At 38.3% G+C, this 18,174-nt stretch overlaps 1 protein-coding gene across 1 annotated transcript; it reads left to right on the top strand.

Moving 5' to 3' along the window:
* The first annotated feature begins 609 nt into the window (after nucleotides 1-609).
* LOC139728156 (uroporphyrinogen decarboxylase-like) lies at nucleotides 610-14,191 on the top strand. The gene is made up of 9 exons (XM_071639122.1): nucleotides 610-636; nucleotides 1,999-2,104; nucleotides 3,786-3,865; nucleotides 4,284-4,382; nucleotides 5,294-5,455; nucleotides 8,117-8,278; nucleotides 11,875-12,012; nucleotides 13,354-13,454; nucleotides 13,960-14,191. The coding sequence occupies exons 1-9, from the start codon at nucleotides 610-612 to the stop codon at nucleotides 14,189-14,191; spliced, it is 1,107 nt and encodes a 368-aa protein (XP_071495223.1).
* The last annotated feature ends 3,983 nt before the right edge of the window (nucleotides 14,192-18,174 follow it).

Genomic DNA, 18,174 nt, shown 5'->3' with positions numbered 1-18,174 from the left:
GTATTTACAACATACCATACGCAAAATGACGAAATACTGAGTTAGATTTCTCAAGATATGTACTTATTTTCATTGTCATTATTATCTCGGAGTTGTATTATTTATGATGTCACTATCACAAGGCTTGAGGCGCTGCATTCAGAGCGCTGGCTCTGGGAAACACCCCCAAAAGACTTTGACTTATAGACTATCAGCCAGTTACGCAACTACACCCTGTAGGTAGCTCATGAAGGCCGGATTCCGGAGGCGTGTTTTTTTTAGACGGCACAGATTGGGGAAACTAAAAATCTATCGGGGACCCTATCCCTAAACCTAACCCTAATCCTAATCCTAACCCTAACCATCAAACCCTAACCCTAACCCTAACCCTAACCCTAACCCCAACCCTAACCCTAACCCTAACCCTAACCGTAACCAAAAACCCTAACCCAACGTTTTTCCCATAGGTTTAACACGCGCCATGCCCCAATCTGTGCCGTCTTAAAAAAAAACGCATTCCGGAGGATGCATGCATGATACATCAACCTGCCTCCATGCCTGTGTATGCAAACGGGAACAATCAGTGCCATATTTGAACGTTGAATAAACGTGAGCTCGCGATATTTAATGATGAGTGCCCCGCCTGTTGATGGGAAGGTGAGAATTTTGTCTGTTTTGGCATGTTAATTACTTTTAATGTGTGTCGATTTAGGACATAGCCGACGCGAACAGCTCGGATGAAATGTAGCCACTAATTTTCGATGTGTTCATTGTAGTCCCACATGCTGTTAAATATGTTGCTCAATGTGATGTTCCGGTCCGCGTACTGTATGCAATCGTACGCGACCAGGCTCGACATGTCATGCCATGGCCATGAATGCATAATTGACCGAAAGATCGGTCTGTGTCTGGATCGTCGGGTATATCTTCCACGGAGACTACGTCAGTATCAGGGTGTCTGATGACATTTCATATTTCCACTTTGTCACTTTGATAATATTCTATGAAAATCGGAAAATCTACGGGAGGAGAGAGATAACGTCAAAACAAAATTCATTAAAAAAAGAAGAAGTAAAAGACTCCTCCGGACAGGCGCGGCGAATCTCTCTGTCTGCAGTCTGGGTTTGCACTTGTTGCACTTGCAGCCCAGTCGATTAGATCTAGCTCCACCTCTAGTTACATTACAGAAAGAAAGTCAACCATCACATGGTTTATTAATTGTAAGTTTGAATCATCTTTTAAGTTTTATGCAGTAAAATCTATGCCAGTTATTACTGTATTCAGTATTGCTGTCTATATAGTCTATAATGTCTAGTCATAGACCTTCACCTCTGCAAACCTCAGCCTGTTTCAACTGTCAAGTAGAGTAAATTTATGAATTGAAGAAGGCTTTGGTCCTTCTTGAAGTATTTAAAGCTGGGTCATGGCCAGGTGGAGTGGCGTCAAACTAAATACAATACAACCTATTAGTACTAGTACTCATTTTTTTTTTCAATACATGCTTAAATGTGATTCTAGAAATTGACAATAAACATGATTTTAGCACCACCAAATGCCTGCAATGGCCAATGCCCTTTAATTTTTATGTACACTTCAGTATTGTGCTGGCCTGAGCTGAGCTGAATTCACTCAGCTTGTGAAACTTAAAGTCCACAGGTTGTATCCACAGGTTGAAACCAAGAACTAAAATGTTTTGCCCATACACCCATTTATTTTCAAAGTTCTGTTTAGTATCTAAAAGTGAATCATAATGTGCTTTTGCATGTTTGAAACTTAACAGTCCATGGCTCATCGTGAGCTATGGACTGTAAGTTTTTCTTTTGTTATTGTTTGATTAACTTCAAGAAAGTGATAATACACTCCTACTTTATGGTATTTGTACTTTCTCTTATTGTTTTGCCAACCAACTGGAGCGTGGCGCACATCTGTATAAGTTACTTTCATTTGAAATGAATGATGAGATCATGAGCATTGTATTTACAGTGATTTTTTTTTGTTGTGAATTTCTAATCCTATCAGGAGTTCCCGCCCCTCAAAAATGACCTAATCCTGAGAGCAGCACGAGGGGAGAAGACAGAGAGAGTACCAGTATGGCTGATGAGACAGGCAGGGAGATACTTGCCAGGTGTAGTATTCTTAAAGGGAGCGTATAGTTTTGGTTGAGACCTAACTTCCGGTTTCTCACTTTTTTTGGTGAGATAATGAGAAACTTTCTCATGAAATATGAAAGAGCGTGTAATTCCAAGAGGGATTCAATGTTTATTCGATGAAAATCAGTTTTTAAAATGGCTGAGATATCCAAAAATGAACATTCCTTAATAAAAAGTGGGACCCACCTTTTATTAGGATCGCTTTGTTCTACTTTGTTTTTGGATGTCTCAGTGATTCCAAAACCGATTTTCACCCGATGAATTTTGAATTACCCTTAAATGGTATGCTCTGTACTATTTCATAAGTGGTTTCTTGGTATCTTACATAAAGTTAAAAGCCAAATTCTCATCTCCACCAATACTACGGTGTGTAATCCCTTTACCCCCCCCCCCCCCCCTCCCATCCACCACAAGGTCCTTGTATCTCTGTTTAGTCATCACAATACCTATCAGATTCCTGTTGTGGATAAGCATCACTTGCTTACTAGATAAATACCACCACTGGATATTAACCTGTTGAGGATGAGTCCCGAGTATACTCGGGCAGGTGTCTATGGGAAATACATGTTGTAGCAAAATCAAACTGTCCTCAACTGGATGATAAACACTAACACACCAGCCAGTTTCTAATAGAAAGGAGTGTAAATACTGTACTAAGCTTTTAGAAATGTTTGTAGGCATTTGAAAAGATGTAACTAGTCTTTCTAGTGTATCATTTATTAGAGAAAAATAGGCAACGTTGCAGACAAATGTGGACAAAGCATTATAAGATTCATCTGTTCAAAGTACTAGTGAGTTTAGCGAAATCACCGGAGAATCAATAAACTTTGAATTCTTTCGGGATCTTGTGAATGACAAAGAGCCAAAAGTTGCACTTAGACTATGATTGCAGTGTTCCAATTTTCACCCTGATAGTTCATTGGATGAGAAAATGTTTGAGTCAGTCCAATAGACCCTTATTCTGCTGGTGCATATCAGCCTTGATGGTAAGGTGGTCTTTCAATAGTTCCTATTCTCACCACCAAGAATTTGATAGTGAAATGACAGACCGGATTTTACTCGCTTCTCATGAAACCTCCTTTCAAATGGAAGTACATATTGGAGCTTAGTATTTTGGTAGATTGAATACTGTAAAAGTGGAAATTTTTGTGATGTTGAAATTTTCGCAACCAGAAACTAGCGCGAAAATAAAAACACACCAATATTTTTGCTTGCCATATTTTCCTGTGTGGGATGTCTTGATTCGGTGGAATTAAAAACACTTGAAACTCTTCTTACCCGGCCAAGCGCGAAATATTAGTCGCGCGAAAATATCCACTTTTACAGTATACTGAGAAAGTGCAACTGTTTCTGGTGCCCACAAAATTTCATCTTGGATTTGATAGTAAATCACAATCTATTGATTATATAGATTGGCTTGCAACATAGTGTCATGTTTGTGTGTTCGCTTTTTTACGTGGCCTTTTCCTTTCCCTTTGTCAGTAGAAGAACAATACAAACATATAGAATTCTAGCAAGTTTCATGACTTTGATTAATCTGATGAGTTTGGTGAGCCATTGATACAAACTTGCCTTCAATGGCATGTCCCATAGATACATTGTTGTACAAGTATACATGTAACCTGCACAATGCTCTTTATGTTTTGTGCTGTGTAGAATTCCGGGAGATGAGAGCAGAGCACCAGTTCTTCACAGTATGTCAGACACCAGCTCTTGCCTGTGAAGTGACCCTGCAGGTAATTTTTTTTTTTTTACTGGGAGGGAAGCACTTGGCTGAGATTCAATACCTGGGTATTTTGTCACACATTTATGCTTTTAATTGTAAAGAGAGTTTGCTTCTTGTGCAGTGATTTGTGTTGTGTCGCATGCAATCTTACTGCATAATACTTGGCACATTTCATTGGAATAGTAAGAAATTTAAAATCATTGATTTTTTTTGGTATGTGTTACAGAGATGTATTTTTAAGAACTGGACCAATTGCAAATTGGGTCAACCGTTGATGAGTGTCAAGGGTCAATGAACTGTGCAAACTAGAGTAGGTTCATCACATCTCATTGCTGTAGTAAGGATCAGCATACTTAGCAGTAGAAGATTTTGTAATGGACAGTTCAGGTCAGTAAGGGATCTTCTCTGTTTCCACATTTCTCTGCTAGCCTATTCGTCGATTTGAGCTTGATGCAGCAATTATCTTCTCAGACATTCTTGTCATCCCTCAAGCTTTGGGACTAACTGTTGAGATGATCCCTGGAAAGGTAAGCTTTCTGTTTCTTTCTTTCTTTGCTTTGTTTTTCTCATTGCAAAACTGCAGAGTTAAGCCCGCCGCACACTACACGATTTTGCCCCGATTCACCGGTCTTAAGACCTTAAGACTAGAAGTGTGACGTCACAGTATTGCCATTTTCTAGTCGTACGACTGGGTCTTAGCGCCAGTCGTAGAGATTTGACATGTTGAATTTTTACGACCAGTCGTGAGCTTTCAGCCATTCACAATGCAGTAAAATGCAAGCGCACGCAGTGCGCACTGCGCGCGCTTTACAGTCGGGTCGTATAGTGTGCGGTGTCCGGTCGTACGACTGGTCTTAAGACCCAGCTTGGCTCAAGACTTTAAGACCAGTCTGATCGTGTAGTGTGCGGTGGCCTTTATTTCATGATTTTGTTCCCATACAGGGTTGGTGTGTTTGCATACAGTATATGTGAGACAAACATTTCTGTGATGTGATTGAGATTGAATAGACCTTGTTATTTGTATGAGGTGATGTGCAGAAGCGTGATGCCCCTTACACATTATGAAGAAGGGCCTGCAGGTAAATATTTTCTTCCATGAAAACTGTGATAGTTGTCAGATAATGAATTAACAAAATATCTTTACCAAGATAGTTGTATAACACAAGTTAGAAATAACTAATAGTTTTCAAATAAACAAACTTGTTTGTATTGTCCTCATAGATCAGAGGTACTTGTGTAGTAATTAAAACGATTCTGCCAGAATTTATCAAAATAACTGGCTAATTTCAAAGCCCGTCAATGCAAGTCCCACAAGCAATTACATGTTTTTTGTGTAGTGTATTTAAAAAGATCCTAACTGGGCTTGAACAGCTATGAAAATGAAAAAATAACAAAAGTCAAAGAGGAAAATAAATTGTTCTTCTGAAATGCCACATAGGGACCGTCTTTCCCAGAACCTCTTGTGTCGCCTGATGACCTTTCCCGCCTCAACACCAGTGTGGACGTCGGTCAAGCGTTGGGGTACGTCTTTGAGGCCATCACATTAACACGGAAAGAGCTTCAGGGCAAAGTGCCTCTCATAGGCTTCTCAGGGGCTCCGGTGAGTACCGCATCACAAACTAACCTAGCTTCTTTTGTGACACAATATTTACTCCTGTGACAATTGATTCGGTCTTATCTTCTCCAAGGACGTAGGGATTGAGGATTACAAGGTAATTTGATGTGAGGATTTGGATTAGGTTTAGGCTTATGTTTGTGGCTAGAAATTATATTTGGCTTAGCATGCAGCAGGCCTCGAATTAACCGACGGCCACCGATGGCCATGGCCGTCGGTGCCCCTCTCGTTGGCCGCAACGCCTTTTGTTTTTTGATCAAAGTTACGGCCAAAAAAAAATGTGCCCTTTTTCTTGGGGCCGTGGTGCCCTTTTAGAATGAAAGTTATTATTTATGACGTATGATATGCCCTTTCTCAAAGTCTCTTTAATAAGCTTGAACAACTTTCCTGATCTCAAATATCATACCTTCAGTTCACTCGCGTCCCGATATATCTGATTCAAACTCAAAGTATCTTTCCGAGATACGAGACGACGTGTACGTACATGTACGCCCGACCGGCTTTTACCGTCCCGACTGCCTCCGCAGCGCAGCGGCCGCGAGTATGTACTAGCTAGGCAGCGCATATTCAGATAGAGTAGTAAAGAGTGAACACCAAGTTCACCAAGAAAAAAGAAAAATCCCACGACTGGCGAATGGGGAGGGGTGGAGAGAGAGAGAGACCAATCAACAGAAGAAACCGCGTACTGGCGCATTCTTGGAGGTCATGAACAGTCTGTCACAGACTAATCATAGCAATCTACACGCGCGCGCAAATTCCTTTGCCTTGTGGTTTTGCCAGCCAGCTGTCGGAATGTGCTTTGAAGTTTCATGGCAGCCTGGCCTGGCTGGCCGGCCTGAAAGGGTGTCGAGTTTCAATCAATACCTACTGTTGTTTTATTTCTGTTTTAAAAAATGTCGTTTCACCTGATAGAAACGCGGAGATCGGGAATGTGTTACAGCTGTAGGGAAGAGGTTTTTGTTGTGTGTTGCACTTTGTGTGTGTGTGTGTGTGTGTGTTTGTTTATTTTTCTCGGTTTGTTTTTCTTCTTTCTTTTTTCATAAACACCAAACATGCCCTTTCCAATGTGGCCTTGGTGCCCCTCTGACTGACTTAAGTGCCCTGGCCTCTTGGAAAAAGTGCCCTTTTCTAAATGGCCTTGCCCCTCCAAAATCCTATTTCGAGGCCTGATGCAGATATTTATAAACTGAGCAATTTTTGCAGGAACAAGTGTCATGGAACCCGACTTCACCCATTGAATGCCCTATGATTTTGATGAAATGTACTTCATAGATGATAACATCAGACATCATAGACAGCAAAGTCAAGATATTCATGCATGGAGAACTTAGGAGTTAGGTGTAACAGAGAAATTATCTTGTCTTGGCAGAACAGCACCTCCCTGATGAGATGCATTGTCTTACCATAGCATTCATATTTACTGTGTACCCATTGTCTGATGATTTAGGCGTTCATGTTTGGAGGGGGAATAGGAAATCATGTCGGGCTCCTCAAATGATGTCAAGGAATTTAAGAATGCCTGTATCATCTCACACCTATTTCTGGGCGTATCTAGACCTATCTAGAAATTTCCATTGATTTTGTTTTTGCGCTTGTATTATTTTTTTTATCGAAATCACTTGGGACAGGAAAAAAACAGCTACAAGCTCTAATTCACAGCAGTGTTGATGTACAAAGTGGTGTATGAATTCACACACCTCAGTATAATCCACATCTGCACCATTTCCACTCATTCAAAATTGAACAAAACTACTGTATTGCATCAGTGAGAAAATACTTCTACATCTGACATCTTCTATACCATGATAACATAAAAAAGTATGTGTCTTGTTGCCTTCTACATGTATTGCATGTACACATTACATTTAGGGATACATATTCATACTCAGCCATTGGTACAATATCCATATTAGTGAAAACTGTGTTCTTTGTATGTTCTTTGAAGACGATGTTTTAAATATAATTCAACATACTACAAGACGTAGTGGTATGCTATGATTTGTGGTGTTCACCCTGTGCAAAGAGTATTAATGTTCAAATAATATCTTTAATACCCCTTTCATAAACTCAATAATGCGGATAATATCGGCATCATTTGGTCGTAAAATCGGAGCGGGGGAAGAATAATCCGCTTTTTTTCGACCCTTCAATTATCCGCATAATAGCAGCATCGGGACCAGATTTGGAGTTTATGAACGCAAACCCAAATAATGCGGATAATTGCCGGGGTGCGGTCAAATGTCACCTGTCTTTCCCGCAGGAGGGACGTGTGCAGTCACCATGACGATTATCCGCCTTTTTCAGGACGGGCGCTCGTAAAAATAATGCGCATAATTTTCAGAGTTTGTGAACGCATTTTTTATTGAAATGTCCGCATTATTCTTAGGCGGATAATTGGAGGGTGAGTTTATGAAAGGGGTATAAGACTTGTGGTTGAATTCGTGTTCAAGAACCACAGTTACAAAATGAGAAATATGTATTTTTCCTTGCTAGAAGAAAAATCAGTAAGTTCTCACCTTTGGCAATTATCAGCATTTAATTGTGCAATTTTCAGTCAATTCTGAAAATGTATAAAAATATATATTAAACCAAAGCAGAATATACCACATATACAGTACATGTTTTTGCCTTTCTGGATTGATGCAGTGGACATTGATGGCGTACTGCATAGAAGGCGGTGGTTCAAACACCTACTCCAAGGCCAAGAAGTGGCTCTACACCCAGCCAGCGGCCAGCCACACCCTGCTCCAGACCCTCACCAGGACCACAGTGGACTACCTGGTGGGCCAGGTGGAAGCTGGTGCACAGGTATGTGAGTCGTCTGTTTGTTTGTATGTTTGTGTGTGTGTCTGCATCTACGTCTGTCCATCTGTCTGTTATTTTTAGACGAGCAAGAGATCCATTGTGGGGTACCATATTATGTTTCCCTTTATATAGTCAGGCACTGTGGGGGTAAAAATGACATTGTGGGAGTGTTTGTCTATTTAGGAGAAAACAATGAAGTACTCTCACAAATACCTATTGCTAGTTTGAATCTCTCTCTCTCTTTCTCTCTCTCTGTTGTTGTTGTTGTTGTTTTTTTTGGGGGGGGGTGTGAAATAATGAATGTGTGTTGTGAATAAAATAATGCAGAGTCACAGTTGTTGTTGATTGTTGTAGATGCAGATATACTCGCTTAAGTGCTGAATACTAGTAAATGTATATCTGCTAGAACTTACCATAAATTATACTTGACTGATGATATACTTTGTAGTAACCTTCACTAAGAATATTATGTTTTTGTTGCTGTTTGGTTTTTTTTTTCTGTCTGTTTGCAAAACAACTTAAATAGTTGTAAACAGATTGGATGACACTCACAGGGAAAATTGATAATGACACAAGCAACAGATGATTAAATTGTGGTAGTGATGCCTTTTAATGGCCAATGATCCGTCAGCATTTTGAACTTCTGTCATTCTAGCTACAATTAATAACAGAGCTGCCAAGTCTCTGTGAAAATGAACATCTCTTCATGCCTGACAACTGAAAATGAAAGCCTCCATCATTGGAAATTGAACATTTACATTTTGAGAAGCATGTAACACACATATCTCCCTGATTGTTCTTTGGAAACCTCCCCAGTTTTGTTGTGTGAATGTCGGTGGCTGCAATATCACACATGCATGCATGGTGGTTGCTAGTAGGTGCATGCAGGGGCTACTTTGCAGTGGATACATTGGTGTTACGGTGATTTCATTGAGTTATAACAATACATAGCATCAACCCTGAAAAACATTGCACAAAAGTGTTTTGCAGAGTTGGTAAGGATTCTTGATATGAAAATAGTTGTGAGTCATGTTTGTGACTGGTACCTAAAAGTATATCTGAAGAGTTTGTTTGCAAAAACCGATAAGTCCATTTTTGAGGATTTTGAAGTACCGTCTCTGTCATAAAGTACAAAATAATGCATTTTAAAAGATATATTGGTCACTACATATAAAAGTACATTTTTTAAGTTATGGTCAAAAGAAGAAAAAATTTTCTTATTATTCTCTTTATTTTTCTTGACCTTTAATTGCAAATATCTCCATTTGGCAAATATGGACTTATCGGTTTTTGCGAACAAACTCTTCATCTGTTGAATCTAGCAAAAACCAAGTGCTTGACCCCAATACCCTTCAAGTCTTTTGTAAACCTAGACGTAGATGATGTAGGAGATTACATTTGTGTTATGATGTTCTTTCCCTTTTGAAACTTGCCCAGTGTGCTTAGCCTTGTGGTTAGCCTTAATTACCCTGTAGCCATAATACAGGACACTGTATTCCATTCCCTTGAAGAATGCAGGGGAGTTGAATGTGATACTCATATTTCTTGTGTGTGGGATGTTTGTTGTGATTTAATGCATGTTCACTTTATGCCATAGAAAAATAGACGGAGAGTGATTCATATCTTAAAAAAGAATAATCAAAATGATAACAATGCTTAGTGATATATCAACACTCAAATAAGTTAGGCAGTTGTGATATTGTTGGTGTAATACTCTTGTTTTGTATCATACATGTATGTGCTCTAGAAATGGCTTGTAAAAGTCATATTCTGTATGATTATGTATCTCTATATCAAAGACAATATTGTTTATATTTTTTTACATGTGTAAACGAATGAGAATTATGACTAAGAGTGCATAATTTTAAATTATGTGACGAGGGGGGGGGGTACAGTTTTTTTAGGTGTCAGTAGGATGATAAAGTGTTTGCAAAACTCAATATCTGTCTTTCTCTTACTACCAGATTTATTTCCTCAAATCAGAGTGGTCTTGTGACATTGTATATCAAGGAATTTTTTTTCTGTATAGAGGGCGCACTATATAATAATGTCTGTGGTCACAAGGAGCCGTTCATGTGACCGACTTAGTAACTGTGGACTACACTCCATATGTGCATGCTCTGTGCACTCCAGTAATATTTTTACAGGGCATTGATACTTGAACTTTTGAATTTTTATGAGAGTCTGCACTCCTTGATTTTACTTCTCCTTGGCTGCTTGTATATTAGCATGCCAGCATGAGGGGTAAGCCTCCGGCCTCGTGTCTCTCCGGGCAGTCACAGAACAATGATGATGATGATGATGAGGATGATGAAGATGATGATGATGATGATGATGATAATAATAATAATAACAATAATAATAATAATATTAATAATAATAATAATAATAGTAATAGTAATAGTAATAATAATAATAATAATAATGATAATAGTAATAATAATAGTAATAATGATAATAATAATAATAATGATAATAATAGTAATAATAATAGTAATAATAATAATAATAATAATAATGATAATAATAATGATAATAATAATAATAATAATGATAATAATAATGATAATAATGATAATAATAATAATAATAATAATAATAATAATAATGATAATAATAATGATAATAATAATGATAATAATAATAATGATAATAATAATAATAATAATGATAATAATAATAATAATAATAATGATAATAATAATAATAATAATAATGATAATGATAATAATAATAATAATAATAATGATAATAATAATAATAATAATGATAATAATAATAATAATAATGATAATAATAATGATAATAATAATAATAATGAAGATAATGATAGTAATAATAATATAGACATTTATAACGGGCAACATACCCACTCATAAAATGTACAAAAGTGCTCAAGGTGCTCACAATTAATGTTTATAACAAAATAAACAATTTGATGGTAAGTTCCTACAGCTGCAACATGTTCATCCTCAAAGAAAGGTATTAGTCCAAAAAGTCCATTTTTAGTTTATTATGCAAGGCGTGTGGCAAGTATAAAGCATTCTAGTGCCTACTCATATAAGCTGTTTGTGTTCATTCCTCAAACTGGGCTCCCAGCTTGTCACTTTGGGAGACATCTTGTAACAACTGTCACTCACCAGCCTTAGTGGCAAAGCCATTCCTTGCATGGTTCTCTTTGACACTTACAGAAAATAATGCCAAGGTGAATTATTTTTCTTGGTGGTTACATCTCATACCACACTGTCCTGGGAATGAAATCACAATCTTGAGATTATGAGTCATCTCTCATACCCAGAAACCACCAACTTTTTAAGAGGGTCACAAGTTTGAAGGGTGGAGAAAACAAAATCACCGTACTCTAGTCGATATGAGTCAATACAACCACTTCTGGTTCTCTTGTCAAGTAATATACACTGTACTTAAAAGTAGTAGTAAAAGAAAGATTTTAACTTGAATGAAACAGTTGTTGCTAAAGAGAAATTCCAGTGATCCACCAGAGGGGGGAGGGGGGGGGGGTGGATGTACCTGCTTGTGTCTTTCTTTGTTTTGTTCGTTTTTTATTTGTAATGGTTGAAGTCTTCTGTTCCACCCTACAGCTCCTTCAGGTATTTGACTCTCACGCTGGATCCCTGGGGTACGACATGTTCTGCAAGTTTTGTCTTCCGTACCTCCAGCAGATTGCCAGAGAGGTCAAGGAGAAACTGAGGGCCAAGTCAGTGGAACCTGTTCCCATGGTAACCCATCTTTTCCAACTGTTATAATGATGATGATGATGATGATGATGATGATGACGGTTATGATTATGATGATGATGATGATGATGATGATGATGGTGTTGATGATGATGATGATGATGGTGATGATGATGAAACCATGTTTCCATTTGTATTACCCATTATACAGTAACACTATGCTTTTAACTTGTAGCAAAGTGTGGTGCTAAAGTTATGAGCGATAAAACAATGTAGACAAATTACTTTATTATTGTGGACAGAGAACAAATGGATCATTAAAATCATTCTGATAAAAGAGATTAAGTTCAAAATTTTGAGGATTCCCTCTCATGGAAAATACAATTCAGAGTAAACAAACAACAACACAAGTGTTCATTGTGTGACCAACCATTTGCTAACATACTTTGTATGTATTATGACAGTCACATTGTGATCACAATGTTATAGTATAGCAGTGATATTTATCATTAGACCTGACTTTAAGATGCCTTTACATTGTCAGGAAAATGGAGGCACTTTAAGAGTGCCTCTTCCATTGTACACTTCCCATTCTGATTTTAATAAACACATGCCATTTTTCATATGAAAGTTTGTGAAAATGAGGACATATTGAAATGTGTGTGTGTGTGGGGGGGGGGGGGGGAGGGGAGGTCACTTTAGAAATTTACTTTGTAGAAAAAGAGATCACAGACAGTTGAGTCCATGTCTACAAAGATTTTGGTCAGCAATGGAGGAAAAGCTGATTGAAAACATTCCAAAGTTCAGAGGTGAACAGATGAGCAGAAAGTGAAATGAGTTGTGTGTTTGTCCAGGAAATCTGATGTAGACAAGACTAATGAATTCAAATTCATGAAATTCTTCCGTTGAGGTGTTTTTCATTGCAACTGATTGACAAATTGCCCTACATCGACGTAAATAAGCACTGAATTGATCAATGTTTTAGTAGTAGACATGATAAAAATCATAGGCGTACATACACTCGAGCGGGATTCGAACCTACGACCTCCTGATCACCGGACAGGCGTCATCTCCACTAGACCACCGAGCTTTCGCAGACAGCAAGTGTTGGCTCTAATCCCCATAGCATGCAGCGGGTACTGCGTTATTATTCAAATTCATGAAATTCTTCCGTCGAGGTGTTTTTCATTGCAACTGATTGACAGATTGCCCTATTTACGTCGATGTAGGGCAATTTGTCAATCAGTTGCAATGAAGACTAATGAAGCAAGTGTTTATATGATCAGGCTTTTGTTGGAATTTATACAATGTACATAGAAGAATCTTGACATTCAGATGCTTACAAGGAGATCTGAAAACTGAAATGTATGGTATATCCCACAGATTGTCTTTGCCAAAGGAGCAAACTATGCTGTAGCCGAGCTGGCTCAAAGCGGATATGATGTCATGAGCCTAGACTGGGACATCCAGCCTCAAGTAGCGAGGTAAGGAAGATGTTTGCCAGTTTCAACGTAGTGCTGTGACCTCTGACCCCTCTTGAATTTCTAACTGATGAAAACAATTGACACTGTATATAAGATTATGAAAATATGTCACCGCAGTTGTAGTTCACTATGTGCTAAAACAAAGACTATGATTACATTATGTATGATCATGCTGCATACATTTATGCTTTTAAAAATAAAAATATAAAGAAAATTCAACATATGTTCACATTTCTAGCATAATAAAAGAGCACTTGACTTTCAGAGAGCAAGGGGGATAATATTACCCTGAACATATATCAGTAACAAGTCAAAATATAGTCAAAGTTGAATATTTCAGATCATGAGAGCATATACTTGTAATTTTTGGATTACATCTATAACTGTTTTGTATAGATTTAAAATGTGTTACACTTCTGTTTCCTACTCTGCATGTCCTGTTTTCCTTTATTATGAGGAGAATGTCTTTCGTTCCTCCTTTCATATTTTTCATGAACATAATCAGATCGCTGGCTGGCCCAGATGTAACGCTGCAAGGAAATCTAGACCCATGCGCCCTCTACAGTTCTAAGGAGGAAATCAGGGAATACGTAGCACAGATGCTGACCCGGTTCGGCACACAGCGATACATAGCCAATCTCGGGCATGGGATCTACCCCGACTTCAACCCTGAACATGTTGGAACATTTATCGATGCTGTACACCAACATTCCGAGAGGATGAACAAAGCATCATGACAGACATAAATCACAAGATAAATAGAAATGATACAAGTTCTTATTTTTATCTTTAATAGGTACAAAGTAGCTCACCTCTAGAAAGGGAAGTTGACTTATGCTGACTCTTTTTATAAAAAATCATGACTGGAATTTTCATCATGATTTATATGTGCAAGCATTTTTTATGACTCTTTAGTTCTTTGTTTTGGACAGATTTCACAATTAAGTGGAATTCATGTCATAGAATGACTGCTTGAAAGAGATGCATGGTCCTGTTTAATTCCAAGAACTGGAGGACTTGATAGTTTTGTCATGTCATCTCATGTGGACATGTATTTTATCTGATTTGGTCAGACTTTTATACTAGTCATGTTTTTTTCTCAAGCCAGCCTTGTTATGTACACATGAGGCTAGGGCTCTCAGGCAGTCAACTCTATACTTGCAGTATTACACTTACAGTAATTTTAAGTATGATCAAAATAAGATTAAAGTAAGAAAGTAGTGGAGGGAGTGAGGAAATCTATGGTATAGTGGATAAGGAGGTGGATGTTTGAACATTAGGTCTGGAGTTCAAATCCTGCTTAGTGCTTAATGGTCAAGATGTATCCACAAGGATCCTCTTCATCCAGATGTAGAGACAGGTACCTGGCAATGTCAAATAGGTGTTACACAGTGGCAGATCCAGGCAGAGGTGCACTGGGCGCCCCCTTTCATTTTTGTTAAAACTAAAGAAATTATATATAAAATGGTCCTCCCCCTTTGATTTTGTAAAGGTGCCCCCCCCCCCCCTGTGCGGAATTCCTGGATCTGCCCCTGTGTTACGCAGGAACCTTGTTATAACAAGGTGCTAGGGACCAGTGAAATTTACTTGTTATGTCAGATATCTCATTATATCAGGGATAAAAACAAAAGAATATACATGTATTAACAGGAATGGACCTGCGAAATCACCTTTTTAGCAGGTATCTCGCTATAATTCGACTTAGTTATAATAAGGTTCCACTGTAGCCGAAGGACCCTGTGGAAGATGAGAGTAAGTGTCGAGGAGACAATGGTTGCATGGTGGGCCAGATTAAAGCCAATTGCACGATAATCATTATGGTTATTTTGTGACCATGACTGTCAGAAACTTAAAAAAAAAAAATAGATATACCCCACCCACACATAGTGTATATGGGGGTATATTGGAATCACTCTGAGGTCGGGTGGCTGGATGGTCGGTTGGTCGGTTGGTCGGGCGGTCGGGCGGTCGGGCGGTTGGGCAGGCGGTCCGTTGCAAAAATTCTTGTGGATCGAACTACTCTCTCATTATTTCTGGTAGAACAATGACACCCTTGGGAATGCGCCTCTTATCAACATTTCTCTGTTGAATGCTTTTTTGAGTGTGTTTATTTTCAGCTGAAACATGATAACATGCACTATACAAATTACCCAAAGTATACACATGTACAGTGCCGACCGCGGGAAACGTCACGCTTTTCCGAGATCTGGACGAGGCCACTGACGCGTATCCCCGCGGGTACCCGCGGGTATACGCGTTCAGTGGACGAGTCCATCCGCCCGCACGGATAATCCATCCTCGGGAATTTGCGTCTCGATTGACGCGGGTTGGACGAGGGTGGACGAGGGTGGACGAGGGTATTCAAGGGCACATTCCCGTTAAGCTTTATTTTGACCGCTCAATCAAAATACATTTCATGGAGTTCCGACTTTGCCCATTTTCATCAAATTCCGATTTCAGGGGCTTCTTTTCGATTTAATCACACTCTGATGTCCACTGCCTTGATTGTTCGCTACTTTCTAAAGAAGTACACCTGCGGAAGTTGTGCACATGCGTTCATCACTCAAGTATCAATAATTATTAGAACATATCGACATCGGTTACGATCATCTCGCTATTCACGACTTTTAACGACCTGCGCCACCAAAATTTCATTGCTGAAAATTCGGTGGCCCAATCGGGCTACAAAAAAGTCGGATGTTTGCCTTTACTTTTGAAAATGAACAGCGGTAACAGTCGGCTCCGTAAGACGCAAAAATGAATGTCGCATGTTTACTTTTGATTTTAGAAATGAATCACGGTGACATTTGACTCCGTATGATACTGGAATAAATACCGAATGTTTGCTTTGGCGTTCGGAAGTGAATGATAATATTCAACTCCGTAAGACGATAAGATAAATGCCGGATGTTTGCTCTTACGTTCGAAAGTAAATAGCAATAACATTCAGCTCCGGAAGATGCTTGAGTAGGCTATATGTCGAATGATCCCTTTGACGTTCGGAAATGAATAACAAAAATATTCAACTCCGTACGATGATAAAATAAAAGACGGATATTTGCTTTTACTTTCGAAAATAAATAGCAATAACATTCGGCTTCGGAAAATGCTAACATAAATGTCAGATGATTGCTTTTACGTTCGGAAGTGAATAGCAGTAATATTCTGCTCCATACGATGCTAAAATAACTGTTGGATGTTTGCTTTTAGATTTCGAAATGAATAACAGTAACATTCAGGTGCGTTCGGTGGTAAAATTAATGTTCAATGATTGCTTTGATGTTCGGAAATGAATAACAATGACATTCAACTCCGTATATACGTTTATAAAATATACAATGTATATCTGATGTTTGCTTTTACGTTCGGAAGTAAATAGCAATAACATTCAGCTCCCGAAGATGCTAAAGTAAATGTCGAATGATCCCTTTGACGTTCGGAAATAAATAACAAAAATATTCAACTTCTTACGATAATAAAATGAATGACGGATGATTGCCTGTACTTTCGAAAGTAAATAGCAATAGCATTCGGCTCCGGAAGATGACAAAATAGATGTCAGATGATTGCTTTTACGTTCGGAAGTGAATAGCAGTAATATTCTGCTCCATACGATGCTAAAATAACTGTCGGATGTTCGCTTTTAAATTTCGAAATGAATAACAGTAACATTCACCTGCGTTCGATGGTTCGGAAATGAACACAATAATATTCAACTCCGTGTATACGATGATAACATAAATGTCTGATGTTTGCCTTTATGTTCAAGAGTAAATGGCAATAACATTCAGCTCCGGAAGATGCTAAAATAAATGTCGAATGTTTGCTGTGACGTTCGGAAATTAATAACAAAAATATTCAACTCCGTATATACGATTTTGCGTTCGGAAGTGAATAGCAGTAATGTTCTGCTCCATACGATGCTAAAATAACTGTCGGATGTTCGCTTTTAAATTTCGAAATGAATAACAGTATACATTCAGCTGCGTTCGATGGTTCGGAAATGAACACAATGATATTCAACTCCGTGTATATGATAACATAAATGTCTGATGTTTGCTTTTATGTTCAAGAGTAAATAGCAATAACATTCAGCTCCGGAAGATGCTAAAATAAATAACGCATGTTTGTTGTGACGTTCGGAAATGAATAACCAAAATAACTCCGTATATACGATGATAAAATAAATGTCTGATATTCGGTTTTACGTTCGAAATATAACAATAACAATCAGCTCCCTTCGACTTTCGGAAATGAATGATAATAATATTCAACTCCGTACGATGTTTAAATAAATGTCGGATGCTTGCTTATAATTTATATTGCTATGTACTTTCGCAAATAAATAGCAATAACATTCGGCTCCGGAAGATGCCAAAATGATTAATGTCACATGATTGCTTTTACGTTTGGAAGTGAATAGCAGTTACATTCTGTTCCGTACTATGCTAAAATAAATGTCGGATATTTGCTACATGTGTATTACATTTCGAAATGAATAGTAACATTTGGCTGCGTTTGATGGTAAAAAACAAAACAAAAACAAAACAAAACACACACACACACACACAACTGTCTGATGTCTGCCTTGACGTTCAAAATTCGGCCCCGTACGATATGATGAAATAATTGTCAGATGACTCATTTCACTTTCGCAAGTGGACAACAGTGACATTCGGCTCCGTACGATGATAAAATAGATGTCGGATGTTTGCTTTTA

The sequence above is a fragment of the Diadema antillarum genome, unplaced genomic scaffold (genome assembly GCF_040938485.1).
Source record: "Diadema antillarum isolate AM-2024a unplaced genomic scaffold, OU_Dant_1.0 seq00000166_RagTag, whole genome shotgun sequence".
In the NCBI taxonomy this organism is placed as follows: Eukaryota; Metazoa; Echinodermata; class Echinoidea; order Diadematoida; family Diadematidae; genus Diadema; species Diadema antillarum.
This window is presented reverse-complemented; position numbering and strand designations above follow the sequence as displayed.